Source organism: Buteo buteo, chromosome 14 (assembly GCF_964188355.1).
Source record: "Buteo buteo chromosome 14, bButBut1.hap1.1, whole genome shotgun sequence".
NCBI lineage: Eukaryota > Metazoa > Chordata > Aves > Accipitriformes > Accipitridae > Buteo > Buteo buteo.
The window spans coordinates 1058585-1081124 of record NC_134184.1 but is presented as its reverse complement, the minus strand read 5'-3'; the positions used below and the strand labels follow the sequence as shown (position 1 = coordinate 1081124).

General features: G+C 44.2%; 1 protein-coding gene and 1 long non-coding RNA gene across 3 annotated transcripts; one reads left to right on the top strand and one right to left on the bottom strand.

Moving 5' to 3' along the window:
* The first annotated feature begins 2075 nt into the window (after positions 1 to 2075).
* On the top strand, positions 2076 to 3742 carry LOC142039443 (uncharacterized). The gene is made up of 3 exons (XR_012652897.1): positions 2076 to 2132; positions 2737 to 2776; positions 3059 to 3742. It is a non-coding gene; the product is annotated as an uncharacterized LOC142039443 (long non-coding RNA).
* A 3375-nt stretch (positions 3743 to 7117) lies between these two features.
* ARGLU1 (arginine and glutamate rich 1) lies at positions 7118 to 16559 on the bottom strand. 2 transcript variants are annotated; one of them, XM_075045864.1, is made up of 4 exons: positions 15935 to 16557; positions 11710 to 11935; positions 9250 to 9333; positions 7118 to 7987 (listed from the first exon to the last, which is right to left on the bottom strand). In XM_075045864.1, the coding sequence occupies exons 1-4, from the start codon at positions 16288 to 16290 to the stop codon at positions 7823 to 7825; spliced, it is 831 nt and encodes a 276-aa protein (XP_074901965.1). In that variant the 5' UTR covers positions 16291 to 16557; the 3' UTR covers positions 7118 to 7822. The 2 variants fall into 2 exon arrangements, 1 of the variants encoding a protein (XP_074901965.1); XR_012652896.1 differs by having other exon boundaries at positions 7820 to 7987; positions 9250 to 9818; positions 15935 to 16559.
* Positions 16560 to 22540: the final 5981 nt, after the last annotated feature.

Sequence of the window (22540 nt, the reverse complement as noted above, 5' to 3'; positions counted from 1 at the left end):
CGGTCCGGTCCCTCCGCGGCGCCTTCCACCCGCGACGCCTCCGTCGCCGCCGCTGTTGCCGCCGTTGCCGCCGCCGCGGCCAGTCCCCGGCGCAGGAGCGCGGCCGGCGGCAGCGCGCCGCCGTAGCCATATAAGCGCGGCCCCGCCGCCCCGCCGCCGCCGCTCATAGGGCCGCCGCCGGGCCGCCGCGCTGGTTGGGCGCCGCGTGTGTCACTTCAACCGCGGCGGGCGGGTGGGCGGGGCCGCGCCGGGGCCGGCCGAGCAGGGCCGGCAGGTAACACCCCCCCGCACCGGCACCGGCACCGGCACCGGCACCCGGGACCGGGACCCGGGAGCCGAACCCCGGAGCCGGAGCCGGAGCCGGCCGGCGGGGTGATGGGGGAGAGCCGGCCCGCCCGCCCGCTCTTAGTCCCGCCGTGGGGCTGTGCGGGAGAGCGCGGCTGGGGGAGAAAAATCGGGAGGGGGGGTCAAGTAAAAGGAAATAAAACCCGCCCCAACGCCCGTCTTCGCTAAACCGGAGCGGTTCTCAGGCACGCCGCTGGTGGAAGAGCCGGGGGGGCTCTCCCGCACTCTCCCCGCTCGCCCGGGACGCGGCCCCCCCGTCCCCCCCCCCCTGGAGAAGCCGCCCGCCGCCCCTCCGCGGGCGCGGAGCTCCCCGCGCAACTTTCCGCGGGCGTCCCACGGGGACGGCTGCGGGCTCCCTTGCCTTTTTTTCTTTTTTTTTTTGGGGGGGGGGGTCAGTTTTAGCACCCCGTTCTTTTCCGCCCCCCGCGTATCAACCCGACCCCTGGCTCTTTTACTTCGTTTCTGCCCGGGGGGGGGGGGAGCAACCCACGGGCAGCGCTGGAGATGCTCCCCCCACCCCAAGGGGGGGGTCTCCGCACGGCAGCTCCCGCGGCACTTCCACGGGGCCACAGCTCCCACTAGCGGCCGGCGGCAGCTAAACCGCGGGGCGTGGGCGTGGGGAGCGGTCCCCCCTCGGTCCCTCTGTCTGTCCCTGTGGCTGTGTGTCCCCCCCCGCGCCTCCCGCACTGCCCAGCCGGTTCCCCCCCACCACCCCACGCCGAAAGAAATGCCGGCCGGTCGCGGGGGGGTGGCCCCGGGGGGGTGACGGGACACACACGGTCCGGGCTTAAAGGCTGGTGGGTGCCATGTCGGGGCGGCTGCTGTAAAACGAAGCGGGGAGGGGGGGGGGGAATTACCGAATTTCTTCCAGCGGGGATTTCTTGCCAAGCTCGTACCTGCAGAAGGGATTAAAAGCCAAATCCCGGGGAAATGACGGCGCTCTCCCGTTTCCCTGCCCCTCAGCCGAGACACGCACAGAGCACGCTGCGACAGAGCGTGGAAAAGAGCCGGTTTCGCAGAGTTTTATTCCCGAAGAAGTGCGGGAATAAATCACTTAAAAACCGGGTCAGTGGTGGTGGTGCTCCTTCGGCTTTCGGACAAAGGCAAAGAAACCCTTATAAGGAAAAGGACTGGCACCGTAATCTATTTAATTTATTTCCCTGATCAATTTGGAAGAAAATGATTGTTCCCCCACCACCCCCGTCTTTTTTTTTTTTAACTAACCCGGTGTCTGAGCCCCCCCCCCCCCCCCCCCGCTCCTCTCCCTCGCTACAGAAAGGAAAAGGAGATTTGAGGCGCGCTCGATGCCCCATAGATTTTGTGTTAATTGTGTTTGGGAGTTCTCTAATGAAATCTACCGCTCAAGGAAACGAGGAAATCAGTTTGCTTTTCCACACAAAACATCGAATACGTTTTAAGTAAACTGCTTAATTAAATTTAATTTGCAGCGAGGAAGGAATTGCAGATCCGGAGACGCAATTTGGTGCAAAAGGATCCGATTCCCAGGACGGAAACTTTAGCACTCGGGTGGGAGCCGGCGTGGGGTGTCTGTGCACATCGAGGGGCATCAAAGGAGAGCTCCGCCCGTGAGGGGAGGAAATCCCTTCATTATTAAACCTTTAAGCAAATGTACGGTGGGTATCCAGTGGCGAGGCAGTGCCAACACCGAGCCTGATCAACGCTTCTGGCGACGGAGACGTGTAAAATGGGTTTACCTCAATTTGGGGCTTGCTGCTTCTGCTGTTTGTTTTGAAGCAAAAGGTTACGAGCGGTGTTTTGTAAAAGCTGTGAGTAAACTGTGACCTCTAACTCCCCGTATCCTTGCTTTAAGTAAACCAGAGGAAATGAAGAGCCCTGGTATTGTCTGAAAATATCCTCCTGTAGCTAAATATATCGCTCGACTTCTATTGTCCAGCGGCTAATCATTTTACGTAAATACAGCTGTTTACTCTCCAGCATCCTACTGATGCACGCTGTAGGTGTACAGAAACCCGCGTTAATAAAGTCACTTTTTAAGTAAGAACCTAGAAAAACCCGAGAACTTATCTCCGAGATAACCCAAGCCACAAAGGTGAAGGCAGCCGAAGAAACTCGGGCTCGCTGACCGCCCCGCTCCGCGCCCCCTTTTCTGCCGGAGGGGCCGATCCCTGCGGCTGGGCTGGGGGCCGCTTTCTTTTTATTTTATTTTATTTTAATTTAATTTTATTTTATTGCGCCGCGGAGTTATTTGCGGGTCCGAGAAGGGGTCGGGACCGGGAGTGGGAGCGCGGAGACCCTGGGCAGCCGCGGTGCGGTCGCGGTCCCTCCCCGTCCCCATCCTCATCCTCATCCTCATCCTCATCCCCGTCCCCCCGCTCCATCGGCCTCCAACTTTCCCGTCTCTCTTCCCAGGAGCAGCGGGAATCGCCCCGGACACTGAGGAAACCTGAGGGTACGCGTCGGGGCCGGGGGGGGGGGGGGTTAAAACCAAGAAAAACTCGCAAATAGTAGGAAGGGAGGAAGCGGCGGCTTCTCGGGGGGGTGTTTGGGAGGAGGGACCCGGCAGATATTTCGGGTTTTGCGGAGAACGCGGTTTCCTGGCAGACAAACTCGCGGGGACACGCTCCAGGGGAGAGGAAATCCTGCCGTGGGAGCCCGGGCGTGGGGGGGGGGGGCGTGGGTGGGTGACCGGGGCCAGCGAGCAGGTGAGACCCATCTTTCCCTCTACCTTCAGGGGGAAAAAACGGGACTCTGCCATCGGCACCACAGAAAACTTTTATTTCTGGTCCTCCAGCCGGCCTCACCGCCAAAATCGGGTCTCTCGCTGAATGACCCCTTTCAGCTTCTTTCCGACAACGATGCGGGCAATAAGGACGTAGATATTGGCTCTGATCCTACAGAATCTGTAACAAAAAGGCAGCTAATCCGAACGGGATCAGGATTGGGCCCACAACCCCCAATTCTCTTTTAAACATCAGCCTGAACAGCTGCAGCGAGAATACATGGCACATGAGATTTTGTATGAAGTGGAAAAGCTCACCATCGTTCACCATTACTGCAAAATTTACCAATGTTGAAAAGAGATAATAGATAAAATTATTGCTAAATTTTATACAGACAAATGATTGCATGATTGACACTTACTGATTTAAAGGGATTGTTTGTTGTTTGTACAAAAGGCCAAGTATGCTGGATACTTGAAACAGCTCCTAAAATACTATTCACGCTGTAACAATGCGTTTTCTGCACTTACGGGTAGAGTGAGCATTTATTTAGATGTTAACTGGTCTCTTCCATGTCTGTTTTATAACCGCAATTTTGGTTAACTGTAGCTTCTTAGAAAATGAGCTTGGCTCCTCCTAAATACAGCCACAAAATTCAAGCAGCCTTGTAATAAAAATCAGAAAAAAAAGTTGGTACTGCCTAACCATGCATTTTAACTGTTTGACTTATTTTTATACTGATCCTCAGTTTCACTCTGTGAAAATGAAAATTCTTGCATTATTTTGTGGTCTACAATGAGATACATGGGATGGGAAACAAGACCGGGGATCAAACTTCTGCTACACGACCGACCTTCAGAAGGGTTTGTGTCCCCCCCGCGCAGAGCTAACTGCTGAGCCAGCGTAACCCTCGCTTCAACATGTCAGTCCAGGAAAGACGATCGGAAGAATTAGGTTGTTCAGGACGGAAATGTCAACAGAGGCTCAGCACTCTTCAGTTGGCTAACAAAACAGTGGGATGGGAAGAGGGGGATAACCCTGACGTGGACGCATTTGGTGGTACTGGCATGAAATCAGAATAGAGGAGCGTGAAAGCCGCGGCTCTGCTCCAGCTGGACGGGCCTGTTGGTCCGAAACTGTACCAGCCCAGGCACTTGGACCATATCCTCCTGCCTTGGAATGAGCCTCGGGCACGCAGGCAGCTCCACCGTTCTCTTCAGAAAGAGATCACCTCTGCAATGCGAACTGAAGAGTGTTTATCAACTTGAATTTCACCTGAACTTGCACTGAGTTGAGACCCTGCAGCAATAGAGCTGATCATTTTCCTCCCTCTTGCCAAAGGGACAACATATCCCCAAATACTCTGAAAATGTTTAACGAGACCCTCCATGCAGTTAAGAGTGAATCACAACCAATGCCTTCACATTTGGTGAAAGTGCGGAAAACAGCACAGAAACTCGAAATGACGGTAAGAGGGCACGTTAATGGCATCAGAAAGAGGGCTTTACGATCTTTGCATCAGCAAGGGCGATAGGCAGGCTGAGGTGTCCGAGGTGACACAAAGCCTAAGAGAAAAGGAGAGACAACGAAGATAGATCCTTCTTTTTCAAGACAAGATAGGAGCGAATAAAGTATTGATACTTTAGTAAGATAAGACTGACATATCTGTCTATACGTAGGTATGCAGTTGCTTGGCACCTTAGACATCTTGCCAACCTAATTGCCTCTGCTTTGCTAAGCTTCAAGGACATCAGCTCTCCAATACATTTCACAGCAGTCAGCTTTCCACTTGTGCTTGGAAAAATGATGGTAATGAACATGGGAAGTTCAAAGGGCAGTTTAACAAATCTCCAAAGTAACAGCACACTGCTAGGATACTGCCGTTAAGGCCTTCCACTCGCTCCTGCCTCTGCCGGAGAGATGCATTGTTCAGTATTAAAGTAAGTCTCCAGGGCATTTATGAACAGGAGTTGGGAAAACGAAGATCTCTTCTGTCATGACGTAAGGGAAATGAATACTGCTCGAGGTAGGTGGCAACAAAAAAATGCCTACCTGCCTCCTTGGGGAGGGAAGGGGGAAGAAAAAAAACCCCAACACACAACACAAAACCCCAAAACAATCCAAAAATTGTCTAACCAAAATTTGAAGTTGAAACTTCAAACTACGTACTGAAAGAAAAATTAAAACAGCCAATACATTTTCTAATAGCAAATTTTTTAGGTAAGTCAATATCCTCATGTAGGACACCCGCCCCCCCCCCCCCCCAAGCTCATATTCAGTTTAATCACTACCTAAACATCAGCCTATGTTTTAACCTGCTTTGCGTTAGACGGGTATCAAGTTCTAAGGGAATACAAGAACATCTCAAGTTCTTACCACCAAATGTCAATTTACACCCCTCCCAAACCACACGCACCTCTGTTTTCCTAGAAACCAATAGTATCCCTGAAGTCCTACAGTAATTTTAAAAAGAAAGCAAAGCCCAGAATAATGCAAATGTGACATCGACCCGCACCGGCTCTACAAAAAGCTATGGAACAAACGCAGCATGCTTTAGGACAGTAAAGAGGCAGTGGTTTCCACCAACTGAACATCTGCCCAACAGAAAAATAAATATTAGCTGCTTTTCCTTTGATGAGGGCAGCAGGGAAGGACACACAGGTAGGGAGGTGTGGAACGGCAGAGAGGGCCATCTAATTGTGATTTTGTCCACACAGTAGTCCTAAAGGTGCGACTGAAAATAACCTCTTGGAGTCTAAGCCTACACAATGTTAAGCATAAAGAACAAATGTTATCATTTAGCAGCAAATTAGTGAGGTAGAACAAAATGCTAGGTACCACAGCTGCGTGTATGAGAACTTAGCTTCTTGCTTTTTGAAGAGGAGAGGAAACAAAAATGCATAGGTCTGTTTTGAGTATTGACTTTTAATAGCTTGTTTCTCATAAGGGAACAGGGGATGTTTTCTGTTTTAGAAATACAGGTATCAGTTGAGCTTTAAATACAGCCTGCTCCTGCCAACAGGTCATGTACATGATTTACTTGGCTTCAGTTTTTGCTTTTATGCGTTAAGCAACCTTCAACCTTCTTTTGTAATACAATATATAGACAAATTTAAGTACAGTAATAGTGTAGGTATTTTACTGTCTTCACATTTTTCTTGACATACTGGACAAAGCAATACATATCGGTCGGCCCCCAAGCCCAGGTTTCATACAAAGCATGTTGAACACTGCTTTCAGTGGCACGCTTAACTTGCTCCCACATTTAATTTGCCAAATCTACAGAAACAGATCCTTTGGGAATACCCGGAATTATTTCCACCTTTGTCCAGTGACATTCAAATGCTCAGGCAACTACCGGTAACTTTCATTTTATGGTTACTAGAGATGTTGCACACTGACAGGAAAAAGAAAGTTTTAGAACTGGACAAGCTATAGTAATCCAGGTTTTGTTAGAAGAATTATATACAAAAGGGGACTTTTATATATAGTTTTCAATCTGTAGTTTCATTTTTCAAAATAAAACCTGTATATATAAATGGATAACATTCAAGATCTGTATATGAATAACAGTTGCTTTCTGGCTAAAACAATACATTTAGACAGAATTTCACTTTCTGTTTTTCACTTCGAGTATGCTAGCCGGTCCAGTCCTTTGGGAAAAAAGTTCCATTTTTAAATCCTTTAGGATCCATCAGATTCATTATGTGGTAACGACCTTAATTTATACAATATACTATATTATGAGGTGAACTGAAGGGGATTAGATATGGAAATATTGGTCTGGGTGCAGTAAGCCAAACAGCTGCTTGAACATGATACTACAGCTGAAGTAAGTCTCTGTCAGAATAAAAACCAACATCCATGAAAACAGCAGCAGCCATCAAAAACATTCACAACTGCAGGGAATTTTTACTATGTGTAATTTTGCATTATAAGTAGGAGAAGCCACAATAGTTTAAAGCAAAATTTTAAAAATACCACTATAGTTTTGAATTTAATAATGTGAACTGTCACTCTTATAGCCGTTTATAGAAGTGTACTAAAAAAAATTTACTTAAACATATGAATTTAAGACTTTCACTTTATTCAGCAAATTGGTTTATTTACACAATGGGGAACGCTGGTTGAATGCTGTCAATGTAATAAAAACAAATCTAACAGAGACAATACTGAACTCTCTCTATGTATTCATAGCAGAAGTGACAAACTATTTCCTTACCTGTATCAGGAACATCAAGCGCAACAATGGGACAGTATCATAGGACACTGATTTAACAATAAACCACAGAGGTCCAGTAATACTATGGCAATTTACTCATGTATTTACTGACTTTAAAAAAAAATAATTAAAAGTCAGCAATACCCAGTATAAATTTCTGTCAATTATCAGAGTCAAACTCTGATGCGTAGGTCAGTAAAACCTTATCAGATCATCCACGATTCATAAAGTGACCTGATCTGCTTCAGACCACTAATACGGAAACAAAATTGATGAGAACAGATTACCCTCTAAAAGGCAACAATGATCTGATAAGGGTTTAACTTAATGGAAGTTTAAAAAAAATTAAGAATTGCAGAGCACAGCCCCTATTAGAACAAGCTAACTTTCCAGACTTTCAAAAAAGACAAAAAAAAAAAAAATTTTTGAGAGAAAAAAAAAAAACCAAAAAACACTTCAACATGAAGCTACCATACAAAGTTTCTTTTTGTTTTCCTTTTTTGTTGTTTTTTTTTGTTTCTTTTTTTTTCTTTTAAGAGTTCAGAGTTGCAATTTAATCCTGGCTTTTTAGTGAGAAGGACAGTTTTGGCCTAGACTTTCCTTTGCCCAGGATAATTTTTTGCTCTTCCTTTTGCTGACGTTGTCTCTCTTGTTCTAGTTTCATCCTCTCCTCATGAATCTTTCTTTGTTCTTCAACAATTTTCAATTGTTCTTCAGCCTATATATGAAAATGGTAGAATTTAGGCCAGCATATTTTGTAGTCATAAAAGCAATTTACAAGTCCATATTAACTTCCAAACACGTCCAATCCTGCACAGGTATGTAAGCAGTCCTACCTGAGCTAGATGCCATAGCTGGTTTCAGGGAAGCTATTTAGAAAATGGTTATTTGAATTGAGTTTAGAAGAAACACTGAAAACTTCCTACAGCTAATGTATCAAGATCTTGAGTGCTCACATGCAATGTTTTTCAGCATTGCCTTGCAAACAACACATTACATTTTAATTAAGGAAGTCAGTGTAGAGAGAGAAATTCCCCTGACACCTGTCATGTGTCAGATGAAGGCACAATATAATGAAGTAACAGACCTTCAAACAGAGGTCTCCCCACTCCAAAACCCACCTAAAACCCCCTCCTAATTCAAAACCATCTTTACTTGATTTATAACAAGTCAATTCTTACACTGACTTATGGTTCTTACAGCTCTTCCAGTGGTCTTCTAAAGCTGCTTATTTTGTTCACTACATCAGTTAATACTTTACATTTTCTATTTGTTCCATTTCTACCATACGAAGTTGAGAAAAGGGTAAAACAGAAAGAGATCTAAAGCAGATGTCGTTCAAGCAAACAGTTTTAAGAAGCATCATCTTTACCTGAAAACGGTGTAATTACTTGGGTAACTGAAGCTGATAAGAGTTCAATCAGGATTTAGAAGCAGCTTTGTTTGGCTTATCATTAATTGATTAGAATCGGCTAAATCATATTGAATGTTCTCATGAGACAGGCACCTGCTTAAATAGGATTGGAGTACCAACGCAAGCTAGACTTTCATAAGTTAGACACCTTAAGCTTATGCTGAAAGCCCCTTTCAGCACTTGTACATCACCATTGTACTAGTCTCAAATCCAGTTTGTACTTGTCCTGCTCAACAAAACAGAATTAGTCACTTTGCTCTAGAAGCTGAACGAGTTTGCAAACTTTCTTCAACCTTCCCTGTGACATACAGTTAAGAATGTACTTTCTAAATTCTGAATGCAACTACCTTCCTCTAAATTAACTGCTCCTGAACTATTTTTTCAGACTAGTCTTATTGCTAAGGATCTGGTCTCTCATGCTGAAGGGAAGGAGAGCAACAGTACTGAGGTAACCGGCAACAGCCCCGAGTTCAAATCTAGAAAGGGTCAATTTGTTTAATTGTGTTGCAAATCAGGCAGAGGGACCTGTATTCCCCTACAGAACGGTTAACTACATCTTCACATACCAGTTTAGCTTGTGCTTCTGCAATTTTTCGGTTATTCTCTTCTAGTATTCGCTCTAGTTCCTCACGCTTTGCACGCTCTTCTTCCTAAAGGGGAGGACAGGGCAAGATGTTAGTAAAGTAGAATACTCATTTCTGCATGTGCACTAATCTTTCTCAGAATTCTTCTGTGAACTGACTTAAAGTGGCAGCTTTACAGCCACCTATTTTGTCTCACAACGGTAAATTGTGCAGCCACTAAAACTGGTTTCTAGTACTCAATTTAAATCACCCCGCCCAGTCCAAACAGCAACCAACTAAACCCTCCCTAATCATAGAATCCTGACAATTTATTACTAGAATTTTAATATCACACAAATCAACAAGGACAACTACAAAAACTGGATAGTATTTACCAAATTAAAAAGTAAAATAGAAAATATAAATAAAGTGAATAGTTTGTCTCACCAATTAAGTATACCTACGTATTCTTTACCTATACTCCTTTAATCAGCATTAAAAGTTGAATATTTACTGTCTTGTCCAGTGTCCTGCAGAGTGTGCTCCTCGGCTGCCATACGCGCCAGCTTCCTCTTTAAAATGATTTGTACTGTTAGCTTGGCAATACCTGCATCAGCAGCTCAACCATTTATAAAGAAACAACATACAAGGAAGGCTGAGCTGAGGAATGCAGATGTTTATGATAAGAAGGAACAAAAATATGTAAATCATTCCTAAGGCAAACAATTAATAAGAAAAATACATTTACTGTTAGTGAAAAATACAAATGGTAATCCATACTTCATGGAGCTATGGGCTTCTTTCATGGGGAGAATGGACTTAACATTCAATATTTTGACAATTTTAAGACAGCTGAAACTGTCATTTGCAGTCTGAACTTGGAATTCAGGAGTCCAGGGAAGGCAAGATCAGGAAATAAAGCCTTGTAATTGTTGTTTTCTTGGTGAATTTTATGGAACTCTGTTATGCAAGTCATAAATATGAAGACTGCGTGAAAGCTTTTGAGGTGTTTCAGTTCACGTAATATATATATCCGAATTATTTTAGTATTTGGAAGATTTAAAGTTAGCCAGAGGTTTGTGTCTGTGTAAGAAAAAAAAGTTAATACGAACAAAGCAAGCATATGAAGAGAAAACTTCTTACTATGACTAGTAACCAGCTACTAGCTAGCACAGTTCACTCCAGGCATGAAGTTTATTCTGCGTTATAAAGAACTGATGGGACTTCTCCACATCACACTGACAATAGCAAAAATAGTTTAAAAAAAAAAAAAAAGTCATCCATCTGAACAAATGAAAACCTCTATACATGAAGCATTTGCTGACTACAGACGTCTAAATTCAACTTAAATTCTTTCATAGTAAAGTCTGAATTTGCAAGACAAGTGTAATGTATATTCTTAATATTTGTTGTAACTCAGTGTTCCCGTGTTTTTTTTGTTTGGGTTTTTTTTTTATTAATTTAAAGATACTATGTGACAGACAAGTCACTTCTAGTATGAAGGGGAAAGCTTCATTGCTACTGTCTTTCCTTTTGTAAGCCAATCAAAACATTAATTTAAAATAAATTGTGCAGGAAGTACAGAGTGAAAAAGACATTTGAGACTTATGACTGTTTAGCACAAACTTCCTTTACAGTTTAAAGTTTGTCTTGAATTTTCTGGATCCTGGAATGATTGGTGCAGGCAGGCGTCAAAGCCTTTAGTAGCAAATTACTGTCTCACAGAAAGACATTTTCAGCTTCTGCTCCAGCTGCTGATTAAAAAAAAAAAAAAAAACCAAAACGGAAAAAAACCCACAAAAACCCAAGTCACATGTTCAGCTTGACTTCAGACAAGGGCAACCTGCTCTTTTATAACTTCTAGGGAAAAAAAAAGTTGTTAGTAGTTATTAAAAATGGATATAATGATTTGGACATAGATCCTTCGTGAAGACGTGGATGGGCTTATGCTCGAAGTCCCAGAATTAGTCCAATGTATGCTCAAGGAAAATGTTCATTTTAAATGAAGAGTAAGAAACCTATTTGTTAAAGACAGGTACTGCAGCTCACTGCTGGACCCTGCTTTTTGCCTGACTGAAGGCAAAAGCCTCTTACAGTCTATGTAAACAAAATGAAACAAATGAAGGATACATAATTACAGATTTTCAATACCCTTCCCCAAAAATGAAAGGACCGCTGATAAATCCTGCAGCCATGGCAAAAGTTTCAAACAATTCTGAAATATGTAGGTCAGTTCCATTAAAAATCAAGTATCCTTGTTCAGGTTTTAGGAGAATAACTGTTTAAGTATCAGTGAGCTCCTCTGAATAGGCTAGAAATTAAGTTTCGCAGCAATGCAAGTTTATACGAGAAGGGAATTAGATTTGCTGTATTCCATCTCTTTCTGAACCGAACAGGAGGCACAAACCGACACTGAAAGTTTTGCCATGGACTGTCTCTACTTTCCAAACGACCGAGCGTTACCTCTCTGGCTTTTTGTGCTGCAAGTTCAGCTTGTCGCTGTCGCTCGAGTTCTTCGAGCAACTGTTTTTCCATGATGCGCTTAGCCTCCTCCACCCTGCGGAGAACCTCTCGCTCAATCTCATCCTTCCTTTTCTCCAACTCTTCTTCTACACGTTTAGCCACAAGCTCTTCCACTCTTCGAGCAGTTTCTTCCTCTATGAGTTTCTCTTCAATTTCTTGTTGACGACTATGAAATGCAAACACAAGGATTACCTTTTTAATCAATAAGGAATGGTTGCACTGAAACAAACTCTTTCAAATACACAGCATCAGCCACGCTACTGAATCACTTTTAAACAGTGATTTTATACCTCATACACACAGATCGTATACTTAAACAATGTTTTGCCCTACATTTAAAGAAAGTGAATATTCAGGCAATCAGTGTTCCTGCCACAAGGAACCCATTCAAACTGTACCATATTTAGCATCTCTCCATATCTCAAGAGATGACAATTAAGAATACTGCTTATCATACTTCTTGATCATTTGGGGGGGGGGGGGGGGGGGGAAGACCCCAGTCAACTTTGGCCATCCTTCACCCTTCAGGAATTTACATAGTCTAAATTTTAAGCCACATGTACCAATAATGTTTTGCAAAACCTTGTCTTAAAGCCACCACCTCAGATGCATCAAACTTATCTCTAATAACTAAAATAAAAGACAGAAGCAATAAAATTTGTGATTTGAATATTTTAACAAGAATTCCAGGTGTTGTATCTGTAATATAGTTATCCAATCATTTACCTTATCAAATTTCATATACCTCAGCTCTCCTTAACTTCTTTATTGCAGCACTCTTGTTTCTACCGTAATCATCCAAAAAAAAAAATATACCAATACCAAGTGCCAACTAAATCCTTGCAAACTTTACAGTTTTCCATGTTCCGAATTTTGGGAGCATTTTCAAATGTCTTCTTGTCTTTATTTTTGTTTAGCAGCAGCATTACCACTTAGCCTGATCACTGTTTTAAGTTTTCATTAAAAAGGATACAAGAAGATTAGGTCAATTTGCAGGTTTATTACCAAATGAAGGAAAAAAAATCTTCCAGGTCTTAATTACTAGTACAATATGGCAATTAGACATCTAAAGACCAATAAAAGTGAATACTGTATAGCTATGGTTCATATAGCACTGTTTATTTAGAATCATTATGGGCTTTGGGGAGAAGGTTGTTCTTTTTAACCTTGCAACTGAACTTTCATTTTAAGTATTCTGTGAAGAACAGAACAATTTTATAAACATATCTTCTGGCCTGTCAGCAACAGAAATCCATGATTTAGAATAGCAACTACTGTTATAATACCCTAATATCCTGTCATTTTCATAATGTTTGCATTTTCTTATCTTATTTATATTGAGAGACATAAAAAAGCCTCATTTAAAAAAAAAAAAGTCACAGGATTTACTAACTTTTAGATTTCCCAGGGTACTATTTGCAAACATGCAATAGGAGATAATGAAGTAAGGATTACTGACCTAGACAAACAAGTGAAATACTGAGGTGAAAGGCTCCCAGTTTCCCCTGTTCATGTACCTTCTTTTCAAAAGTGTACTGAACCAAACAGATAGTCTATCTCCTTCAGTAAGAAGTTCTGGAACCCTCAACTTAAACATTCAGCCCCAGAAGACAAACTTTATTCTTACGTTCCTCAAGAGATAGCAAACTTATCCTGTGGTGCATTAGGCCAGCATTCACTTTTCCTAAAGCGACACAAAAGATCCTGAGGTGGTCTTTTCAGAAAAACAAAAAAAACTAGACCACACCACCACCATCCAGAAAAATGCATCAACCCCATTCTGTTAGCTTGTCGCTGCCAAGCCACTACCTACAATCCTTTTTGGACAGATTTTTAAACATCCTTTATATGCCAAATACCCTTTTATTTTTAAAGGCTTTTCTTCCCTCTTATGAGTATTTATTCAACTGCAAGTACTCTCACCGTCCTGTACTGATACAGCTTAGCATACATAAGAGGCTGTTCTACAGAAATAATTTTTCAGAAAGCTCATATTCACGTGTTTTATTCAACTATTTTAGCTTTACATTTTATTCAACTATTTTAGCTTTACATTTAACATCAGGGAAATCTAGAATAAAAGTTAGCTAATTGAATAAAGATAGTACATAGTTACCAAAAAAACCCTGACACTCAGGTCTGAAATAAGTTTTCAAATATGCTCAGCAACTGAGTACTCAAATTAAGCACTGTGCTCACACACATTTCATTCTTCTCACCCCAACAAATTCCATTCAAATTTCATTAAACCAAGCAAATGTATCTTTTCACATTTATAGGCTATGACATTATTACAAATACATAATAGTATATATAATGGCTTTGAGTTTATCAAGAACATCAAATTATAAACACAGATATAAATATCAAGGATTTATTGTGTAGTTTATACAACCATTAATTATTTTTTAACATTGCATGAACTTACAGTATTTTATAAACAGGTGTAAGTTTATCATCCTGACCTACTGAGCCATGACTTCAGAGCAACAGATAAGTCAAAGTTTTTTTCATATGCTCCACTTACTTCTTAAAAGACTAATTTTGTATAATCTGCAGAAAAGAAACTGCTTACATTTCAGCAGATTTCTGAGGGAAAAAAAACGTTGTACTTGCAAGGCCTTTACAGGAGACTAGCATTATAGGAAAAAGCAGAAGTTAGGCTATGTATTAAGATTTGAACAGACATGAGAAGAAGGTCATTTTCAATATATGAACTGTCCACTAGTTAATTCAATCAGCAAGAAAGTACTTCCTTCCTTAACATGAGTATATACTAACATCTGTGACATGATTTACAGACGACTTAAATACCATAGTTTTCTACTCTATTGAGTTTTGTTACTTCAGCTTTTTGAAATTTAAAGCGTATTCTAGAAGCATCAAAATTCTATACCCAATCTTTTCCAATATTGTTTCGCCCTCAAAAGTTTACTATTCTGTTGCCAATATAGCTCAAATTTCATATTCCTCCTATACAGACTTCTGGAGTATTTTAAAATTTCAAAGGTAACTCATATAGAAAACGTACTTGCATATGAACTCACACGAGTCCAGAAGACTAAGATAAACTATTCACTGTATTCTGAACTTGTTAAGCACATTCCAATTTTTCATTGCACATATGCATGGAGTATTTTTTTATTAATTTAGGTACTGATTAAAATTATAAACCACAAAATTAGGATCAGCAACTCAAAAAGCCTTGAACATTTTCACGTGAGTTTGTATTACTAGCCAAGTTTTTGATGGCATCGCTGTCACATTCCGAAGTTAGCAAAGGAGATTATGGACAAACAAAAGTGAAAGCAACAACTCGGGGCGACCAAGCCTTCTGAACTGGAATCAATGTTTCATTAGAATAAGATCGCTGAAATAAAACTCAAAGCTCCACCTGAGAATTAACAGAACTACTTGGCTGTAGTGCTATTTGTGGATTCAGTGCTCCAACGAGCAACGGTAACAGTCAAAGAACAAGAATCACTTTATCACAACTGTTAAAACCATCGTTATCTCTACTGCCTAAAGGCCTCCTTCATAACTCGACAGTATTGCTAAACGTCTTAACGCGCACCCAATGCTCATTAAAATAGAATTCATCTATCTTTGTAGACTTTATAAATAGCCACATTCCCCCCAAGGAAAACTGGAAAAAGGTTTCAGATGAAACAAGTCACCGGATCTCACCGTCCCGTTCGGCAAGGAAACAAAACGGAAGAAAGAAACAAGACAACCCTAGCTGTTAAGACGACCGTCGCCCAGCACTCCCCCGAACCCCAGGCCGAGGAGCTCCGGCCGCCTCCGCTCGACGCAGAACGGGCTCCACGCAGCCAAGGGGAGGGGCCGGGGCCGGGGCCGGAGCACAAAGCCCGCGGGGCGCGGAGGCCTCTGCCGCGGAGCGCGGTTTCCCCGCACGGCGGGAGCGGGCTGGCACCCCGCGCCGGCGGCTTCTCCCGCAACCGGGCCTTGAGGAAGCGGAGGCGGGACGGCGGGCAGAAGTCGGGCCTCGGCGAGGGCCTGAAGGCCGTCGCCTCGGCCGCAGGCGGCCCCGGGGCTGGCGGAGGACGGCGCGGAGAGCACGGCCGCCGGGGCACCCCCCCCCTTCCCCCTTCCCCTCACCCCCCCTTCCCCTCACCCCCCCATCCGCGGCCGCCCCCGGGCTCACATTTTCCGCTGCCGCTCGAACTCGGCTTTTTTCTCCTCCTCCTCCCGCTTCTGCTTCTCGTCCAGGCTGCTGCGCTTGCTCACCGTGCGGCCGAAGATGTCGATGCGGTCGGGCGGGGAGGAGGCGCGGTCGCGCTCTCGCTCCCGGTCGCGGCGGGAGGAGGGGGCCGTGTTGGAGCGGGAGCGGGAGCGCGACTCCCGGCGCCGGTTCCGCTTGCTCTCCCGGGACTTGGAGCGTTTCCGCGCCCGCTCCTTCTCCCGGGAGCGGGACCGCGATCGGCTCCGGTTCTTCTTGTTGTGCTTGGAGCTCTTGGTGTGCTTGGAGCGGGACGAGCTCCGGCTGCGAGACCGGCCCATCCCGGCAGAGGAGGCGAGGAGAGGAGAGGCCGCGCCGGCGACCGCCCGGCCGCCCCCGTCCCCTTCCGCTAGCGGCGCCCGAGGGAGGTGCGGGGAGGCTCCGCACGCATCGGCGCCGCCCGGGCGGGCCCCTCGTCCTCTCCCTTCCCGCCGGCTCCGCGCTGCGAGGAGGAGGAGGCCCCGAAAGCGGGAGCGAGTCCGGACGCAGGCAAGATGGCGGCCCTAGCAGAGCGGTGACTCTCCTCTTCCGCCCCACAATGCGCCGCGCCGCGCCCGAGCCGTTCGCTCCCCCGCCTTCGGCGTCGCGCCGGAGGAGCACGAACGCACTCGGCGATCTTCGGCGACCAATGGCGAGCCTCGCTCCATGAGGAACACCCCCCAAGTTCAGGCGGACCGTGTGCTCCCGCGCATGCGCGCAGCCGAGTCTCGGCGTTGCCGCCGCCGCCGGCGGAGGAAGCGTTCCGGGGAGGTTACGCGGGGCCGGGCCGGGCCGGGCCGGGGTGGTCAAGGGCGGCGGGGCCGGGCTGTCGGGGGTCAGCCGGTGCCCAGCCGGTGCCCTGGGGGGCTGCTTCGCTCGCCGGTGTCCCCAGCAGCCGTGCTGTCCTTGCCGTTAGTGCCGCGGGGCCGGGCGGGCGGCGGCTGGGCCGCGGTGAGGGCAGGCCCCTCAGGCGTCAGGGCGGGGGGGTGTGTGTGAGGCGCTGAGGAGGGAAAGGTAAGGGCGGGTCGCCGGGTATTGGAGCTCCATCCAGCCGAGAGCGGGAAGCGTGTAAGGGCCTGCGGGTGTTTCCCGGCTCTCCCCTCCCGCCCCCCCAGCCCGTTTGCAGGGCAGGGGCTGCCCGCCGGGTACCCCTCCACCCCGGCCGGCTTCCCCGGGGTGCGCTGTCCGGGGAGCTGCAGCCTGCCTGAGCGGTGTCCGGTGCCCCGCAGAGGAGGAATTACTGTATCTTTCTTTAACGGAAGTTTTTTCAAGCTTTGATTGGCTTGGGTTTTTTTGTTGTTGTTGTGTGTTTGTTTTTTGTTTTGACGTCGGAGGGAGAGGGAATCTATTGCTGCAGATTTTAAGGGAAGTTATGAAAAACAAAGCCCCCAATAAATTGTGGAAATTAATTTTTCTGAGTCCTCTGTCGAACCACACAGGCACTGGGGTCTGTTTTGTTGTAGCTAATCTCTAACATGGCACAGCGAATGGCTGTTTGGACTGTATTTAGGGTGAGTTTGCCTGTACACATTACTATCGTTAACAACAGGTATGTAGGCAAAGCAAGCAGCCTCAGGTCAAGCAGAGAGTATGAACTAGTGGTTCAGTAGCCATCTCTGTAAGAGGTTTTTTTGTCCTTACTCTGCCATGTTATCGTTAGTCTTTTCTGCCATAACAAAATTTGCAACTGATGTTATTCTTGATTTCAGGTGGATTGGTGCAAGCTATAGGTAGTTAAGCTTGCTCTCTACTTTCAGTGGAAATCAGCTCCTTGATATCTTTCACAATTTAATTTTTTTTGAATAGGTCTACATTTTTAGTAAGTTTTAAGTGCACTTCTGTGGTGGGTTGACTCTGGCTGAACACCAGGTGCCCACCAAAGCTGTTCTATCACTCCCCCCCCCCCCCCCCCCAGCTGGACAGGGGAGAGAAAATATAACAAAGGGCTCATGGATTGAGATAAGGACAGGAGAGATCACTCACCAATTACTGTCACGGGCAAAACGGACTCAGCTTGGGGAAAATTAACTCAATTTATTACCAGTCAACCAGAGTAGGGTAATGAGAAATAAAACCAAATCTTAAAACACCTTTCCTCCACCCCTCCCTGGGCACAACTTCACTCCCAGATTCTCTACCTACACCCCACCCCCACCCCAGCAGCGCAGGGGAATGGGGTTTACGGTCAGTTCATCACACATTATTTCTACTGCTTCATCCTCTTCAGGCGTAGGACTCATCTCACTTGTCCCCTGCTCCAGCGTGGGGTCCCTCCCATGGCAGACAGTCCTCCACGAACTTCTCCAGCATGGGTCCCTTCCACGGGCTGCAGTTCTTCACGAACTGCTCCAGCGTGGGTCCCCCACGGGGTCACAAGTCCTGCCAGAAAACCTGCTCTGTGGGCTCCTCTCTCCATGGGGCCACAGGTCCTGCCAGGAGCCTGCTCCAGCGCGGGCTTCCCACGGGGTCACAGCCTCCTTTGGGCACCCACCTGCTCCGGCGTGGGGTCCTCCCCAGGCTGCAGGTGGAGATCTGCTCCCCCATGGACCTCCCTGGGCTGCAGGGGTACAGCCTGCCTCACCAGGGTCTTCCCCACGGGCTGCAGGGGAATCTGTGCTCCAGCACCTGGAGCATCTCCTCCCCTCCTTCTGCACTGACCTGGGGGTCTGCAGGGCTGGTGCTCTCACATGTTCTCACTCCTCTCTCTGGCTGCCATTTTTGTTTGTCCCAGTAATTTTTTTTTTCCATCTTAAATACAGCCCCCTACTACCAAAACCTTGCCACACAAAGCCAATACAACTTTGCAAAACATTCCTTTGGTCGCTGGACGAAATCCAATCTCATCCTAAGGTCTTGTCATCTAATTCTTTTGTCTGACTGACTTGTCTCATTTTTCTTGAAGGGAGGACTTCCTTATTTTGAAATTCGAACTTACTCTAATTAGTACCAAAAGTAAATAAAATGGAAGCATCTTTCTGACAGACCACTTTGCAAGTAACAGTAGAGTAATGGACATTGTGAAACTTGCATGGCAGGAGTTCGAGAGTTACAGACCCTGGGCGCACTTGTTTGTCTCTAGCGCTTCTGGAAGTGCATGCAACAGGTAAGAGGTAACTAAGGAAGTTGACAATCAGACATTTTGGCTCCAGACTGGGTAGGTGAGTTTCCAGCTGGCATGATTTCTACAGCAACTTGGCTACAATTGAGTACCGGAGCTTTTAAATTCATATGATGCAACAGGTTCTGGTTATAAGGTCTATCATAATTTTATTAGTACTACATTCCATATTGGATGTACCAAACCTGACCTGGAATGGAGGGGGAAAAAAAAAAAAGAGGGACATCAATAATTGTTTTGCAGTCAGTTATAAGTATAAATGAGTTTTAAAATACTCACTATAAGCTGAGTTTTCTCCTTGGTAAGCCACTATTAACAGAACCTATATTTAGCACCTTGCTTGTCTGAAGAAATATAAATTTGGACTGCAGAATTCTATCCCTATTTAGTAATATTGATTCATCAGAGCTATAAAATGCCATATGCAATATTTTATGAGAACAGTTTGTGATGATAGGTTGTGTGGAATTAAGAAATTATATAATATGTTATAATGAAATAACTTTCCCTAATCCATTATTGTATTGCTCCATCTCAGTTTTTTTAAAACTCCTGAATTAATAAGAGCACAAGATTTTTATTACCTATACTAGGTTAAGGTCATTAGTCCATTTACTTCGTTATCATGAGAACTAAACTCTGCTACTTCTGGAAAAAGCTTCTTTTCCTCTTAAAAGATACATTCCTGAGAGCTGACAAATTGGTAGAAGAACATTGTATCTGTGGTTTCTTTTTTGCTTTGAAGTTTGGTTGGGTTTTTTTTATCGTATCGCCTTATTTTTCCCAGGTTAATAGTAATAAAATATTAATATTTAGGTTCCCCCCTCCAGTGTAATTACAATTTATACGGAATTACAGTGCCAAAAGGAAGTTTTAATAAATTCTAAATTTAAGAACCTTGTTTCATTATATAATTTCATTTCTTGTTTTTTCAGTTAATTGGAAAAGATGGTCATTTCCCATGTCAGTTCCATTTCAAAATTTTCAATAATTGATTAAACTCGTGTAATTTTTCTTCTGGATTAAATAAATTAAATTTTTTGAGTTTTTAATCACATTTAAATCCATGTATTATTCATGGTTTGGTAGCCATACTTCATTTCTATGCACTCTTGTGTTTTTGCATTATTTTTCTCCATTTTAATATATCTCAGCATAATTTGCTTCTTAAACTGGTTGCCTTAGAGTTGGAAAACACCTTATTTGACAGCCAAATGGTGGCATAATTAAAGCACCTCACCCTTCTTTACTTTGGCTGCTATCATCACATGAAATCTCTCAACCTGGAGGCATTTGGGGGTAGCCTTGTGGAGATACTGTGTTCTGATAAACTCCAGATCATACCTGCTCTCACACCATCACTTTTGTCATTAGCTGGGTCAAGAGGAATCTTGGGACATTAAAGGTTGTTTACTTTGGTTTGTGTTAGTGTGGCACAGCTGGATGCAAGATTTTTGTAATGGGTCTAAAATGAAAGAACTCTGGAGGGTAAGCAGAGAAGGAAAGCAAGAGCATATTAGGATAAGGTGTTTGATATATAATTTACTGTCATCTGGCATAGTCTGGCTGACAACAGTAAGAGGGCAGGAATAGCACTGAAGAGCTAAGTTCTTGGAAGGAAAAAAAAAAAGGTGGTTTAAATGTGTGCCTGTTGGTTCTTTCAAAGTAGCTACTTCAGCCTGAGTTTATTACAAGGTCAGAAACTATGTGTACAAGGTTTGGGTTTGGTTTTTGGTTTGTTTTTGGTTTTTGTTTTTTTTTTTTTAAAGTATGAGTCAGTGATCACAGAAGCTATGCAGGTGTAGAAGTTGTATTACTTAATCGCCTTTTTTTTTTTTTTTACACCTAATGCCAAGGTTGCTTGTTTTGCTTATGCATTTTCTGTCAGCTGCTTTGTTTCTCTTTTAGCAGTGCTATGGAGTTCTGAGCTGCTAAGCTGTAGAAGTAGGGGGAGATGAAGCACCTGGGAGACCGGCAGAACAGCTGTGAGGAAGGCATGCGAGGAGCACGGAATGGTTGGCAGAAAGGGAAGTATCTTTTCTAAAAATTGAAATTGAGACAGTAAGCCATTAAAACTGCTGCTGCAAAGGACTCTGTTGAAAAGGGGGGGGGGGAAGTTTAATTGAAAGAATGGAGGGGAAACCCTGTACAATGAGAAATTAAATAAATGGAAAGGGTTTTCACATTGTACCTACACAGAAAGGTGGGTAGATTGTATACATAAGTATAGTTATTAGCCAAAGTACTCCTATTTTCCATATGTTCAGATGATAATCATATCATTGGGAAATGAGCAATACTGTACAGAATGCTGTTGGAAGTGTTTTGTAATTTGGATATGAAAAAAGGCCCAGCTTGAGTAATCAGGACTAGTGTGTGGATATATGATAATCAAATTAATTTAAAACAATATCTGTTTTCATTCCTATGTGGATTTAGTTTAGTGGGAATTTTAAAATAACATTAATTATCAATGTCAGAGGACATTTTACGATTTTTATTTTACTTACCAGTTTTTTAATGTTTGGACTACTTTCTACATGGAAGAAGGGAAAAAGAACATTCACTCGCTTGCTTTGTTCACATTGCCTAGTCCATTTAGGTCCTAAACAAAAGCTCTCAACTACTATTAGAAGTGGTGAATATAAGTTTTGATCACAACTTGCAACACTGATCTGCAAGCTGTGTATCCATGGTGATATGGCTTTTTCTCATAATGAATACGTTTTAAAAATCATTATATGGAGTATGCAGATTTAATATCACATATAGGTATTTATATCTGGACCTAAGAGTAGTTCATTGAAGACTGACTAATAAAAATCCAGTCAACCTTCTTCAGCAGCTGTATAATCATGGAGCTACTTTTAACTGTTAGGCATATTCTGATTTATCTGAAAGACTTCATAGCAATTGTAGTGTTTGGTATGTGTAACTAGGGACTTAAGCCAATCAGAAATGAGTTGAAGTGTCATCTAAGCCTCATGAGGGACTGATGCAATGTGAATACTTGGATAATTCCTTTAAAAAAAAACAACAACAAAACAAACCAGAGTAGCAACATACACTGTTATTCAAAACCAGGTTGCTCATGATCCAGTGGTTAGCGTAGTGGTTAGACTAGTTGGACAAGCGAGAAAATTGGATTCAGGTGTGTCCTCATTCATATCAATGTCTCTTCCTTCCCATGACAGTATGTTAATCACCAGGCCAGTGTCTAGGCTAGAGGAAGGTGAGAAGGGAGTTAGGGGCGAAGTCCCCCTCTGCTTCCTCAGTTGAAACCAAGTGGATTTCACAAAATACAAAATTGACATGTTCAGATGCAGGAGGCAACGTGGTTCTAATGTAATGACTGTGTGTATAGGGTTTGCGTGGCAAGGTTTTGGTAGTGGGGGGATTATAGGGGTGGCTTCTGTGAGAAGCTGCTAGAAGGT

Excerpts from the sequence above, each read along its gene's own strand:
- ARGLU1 (XM_075045864.1), bottom strand. The coding sequence starts at position 16,290 with ATGGGCCGGTCTCGCAGCCGGAGCTCGTCCCGCTCCAAGCACACCAAG. Across the intron at positions 11,936-15,934 it reads TTCGAGCGGCAGCGGAAAAT|TCGTCAACAAGAAATTGAAG; the intron begins GTGAGCCCGGGG and ends TGCATTTCATAG. Across the intron at positions 9,334-11,709 it reads CAGCACAAAAAGCCAGAGAG|GAAGAAGAGCGTGCAAAGCG; the intron begins GTAACGCTCGGT and ends CCTCCCCTTTAG.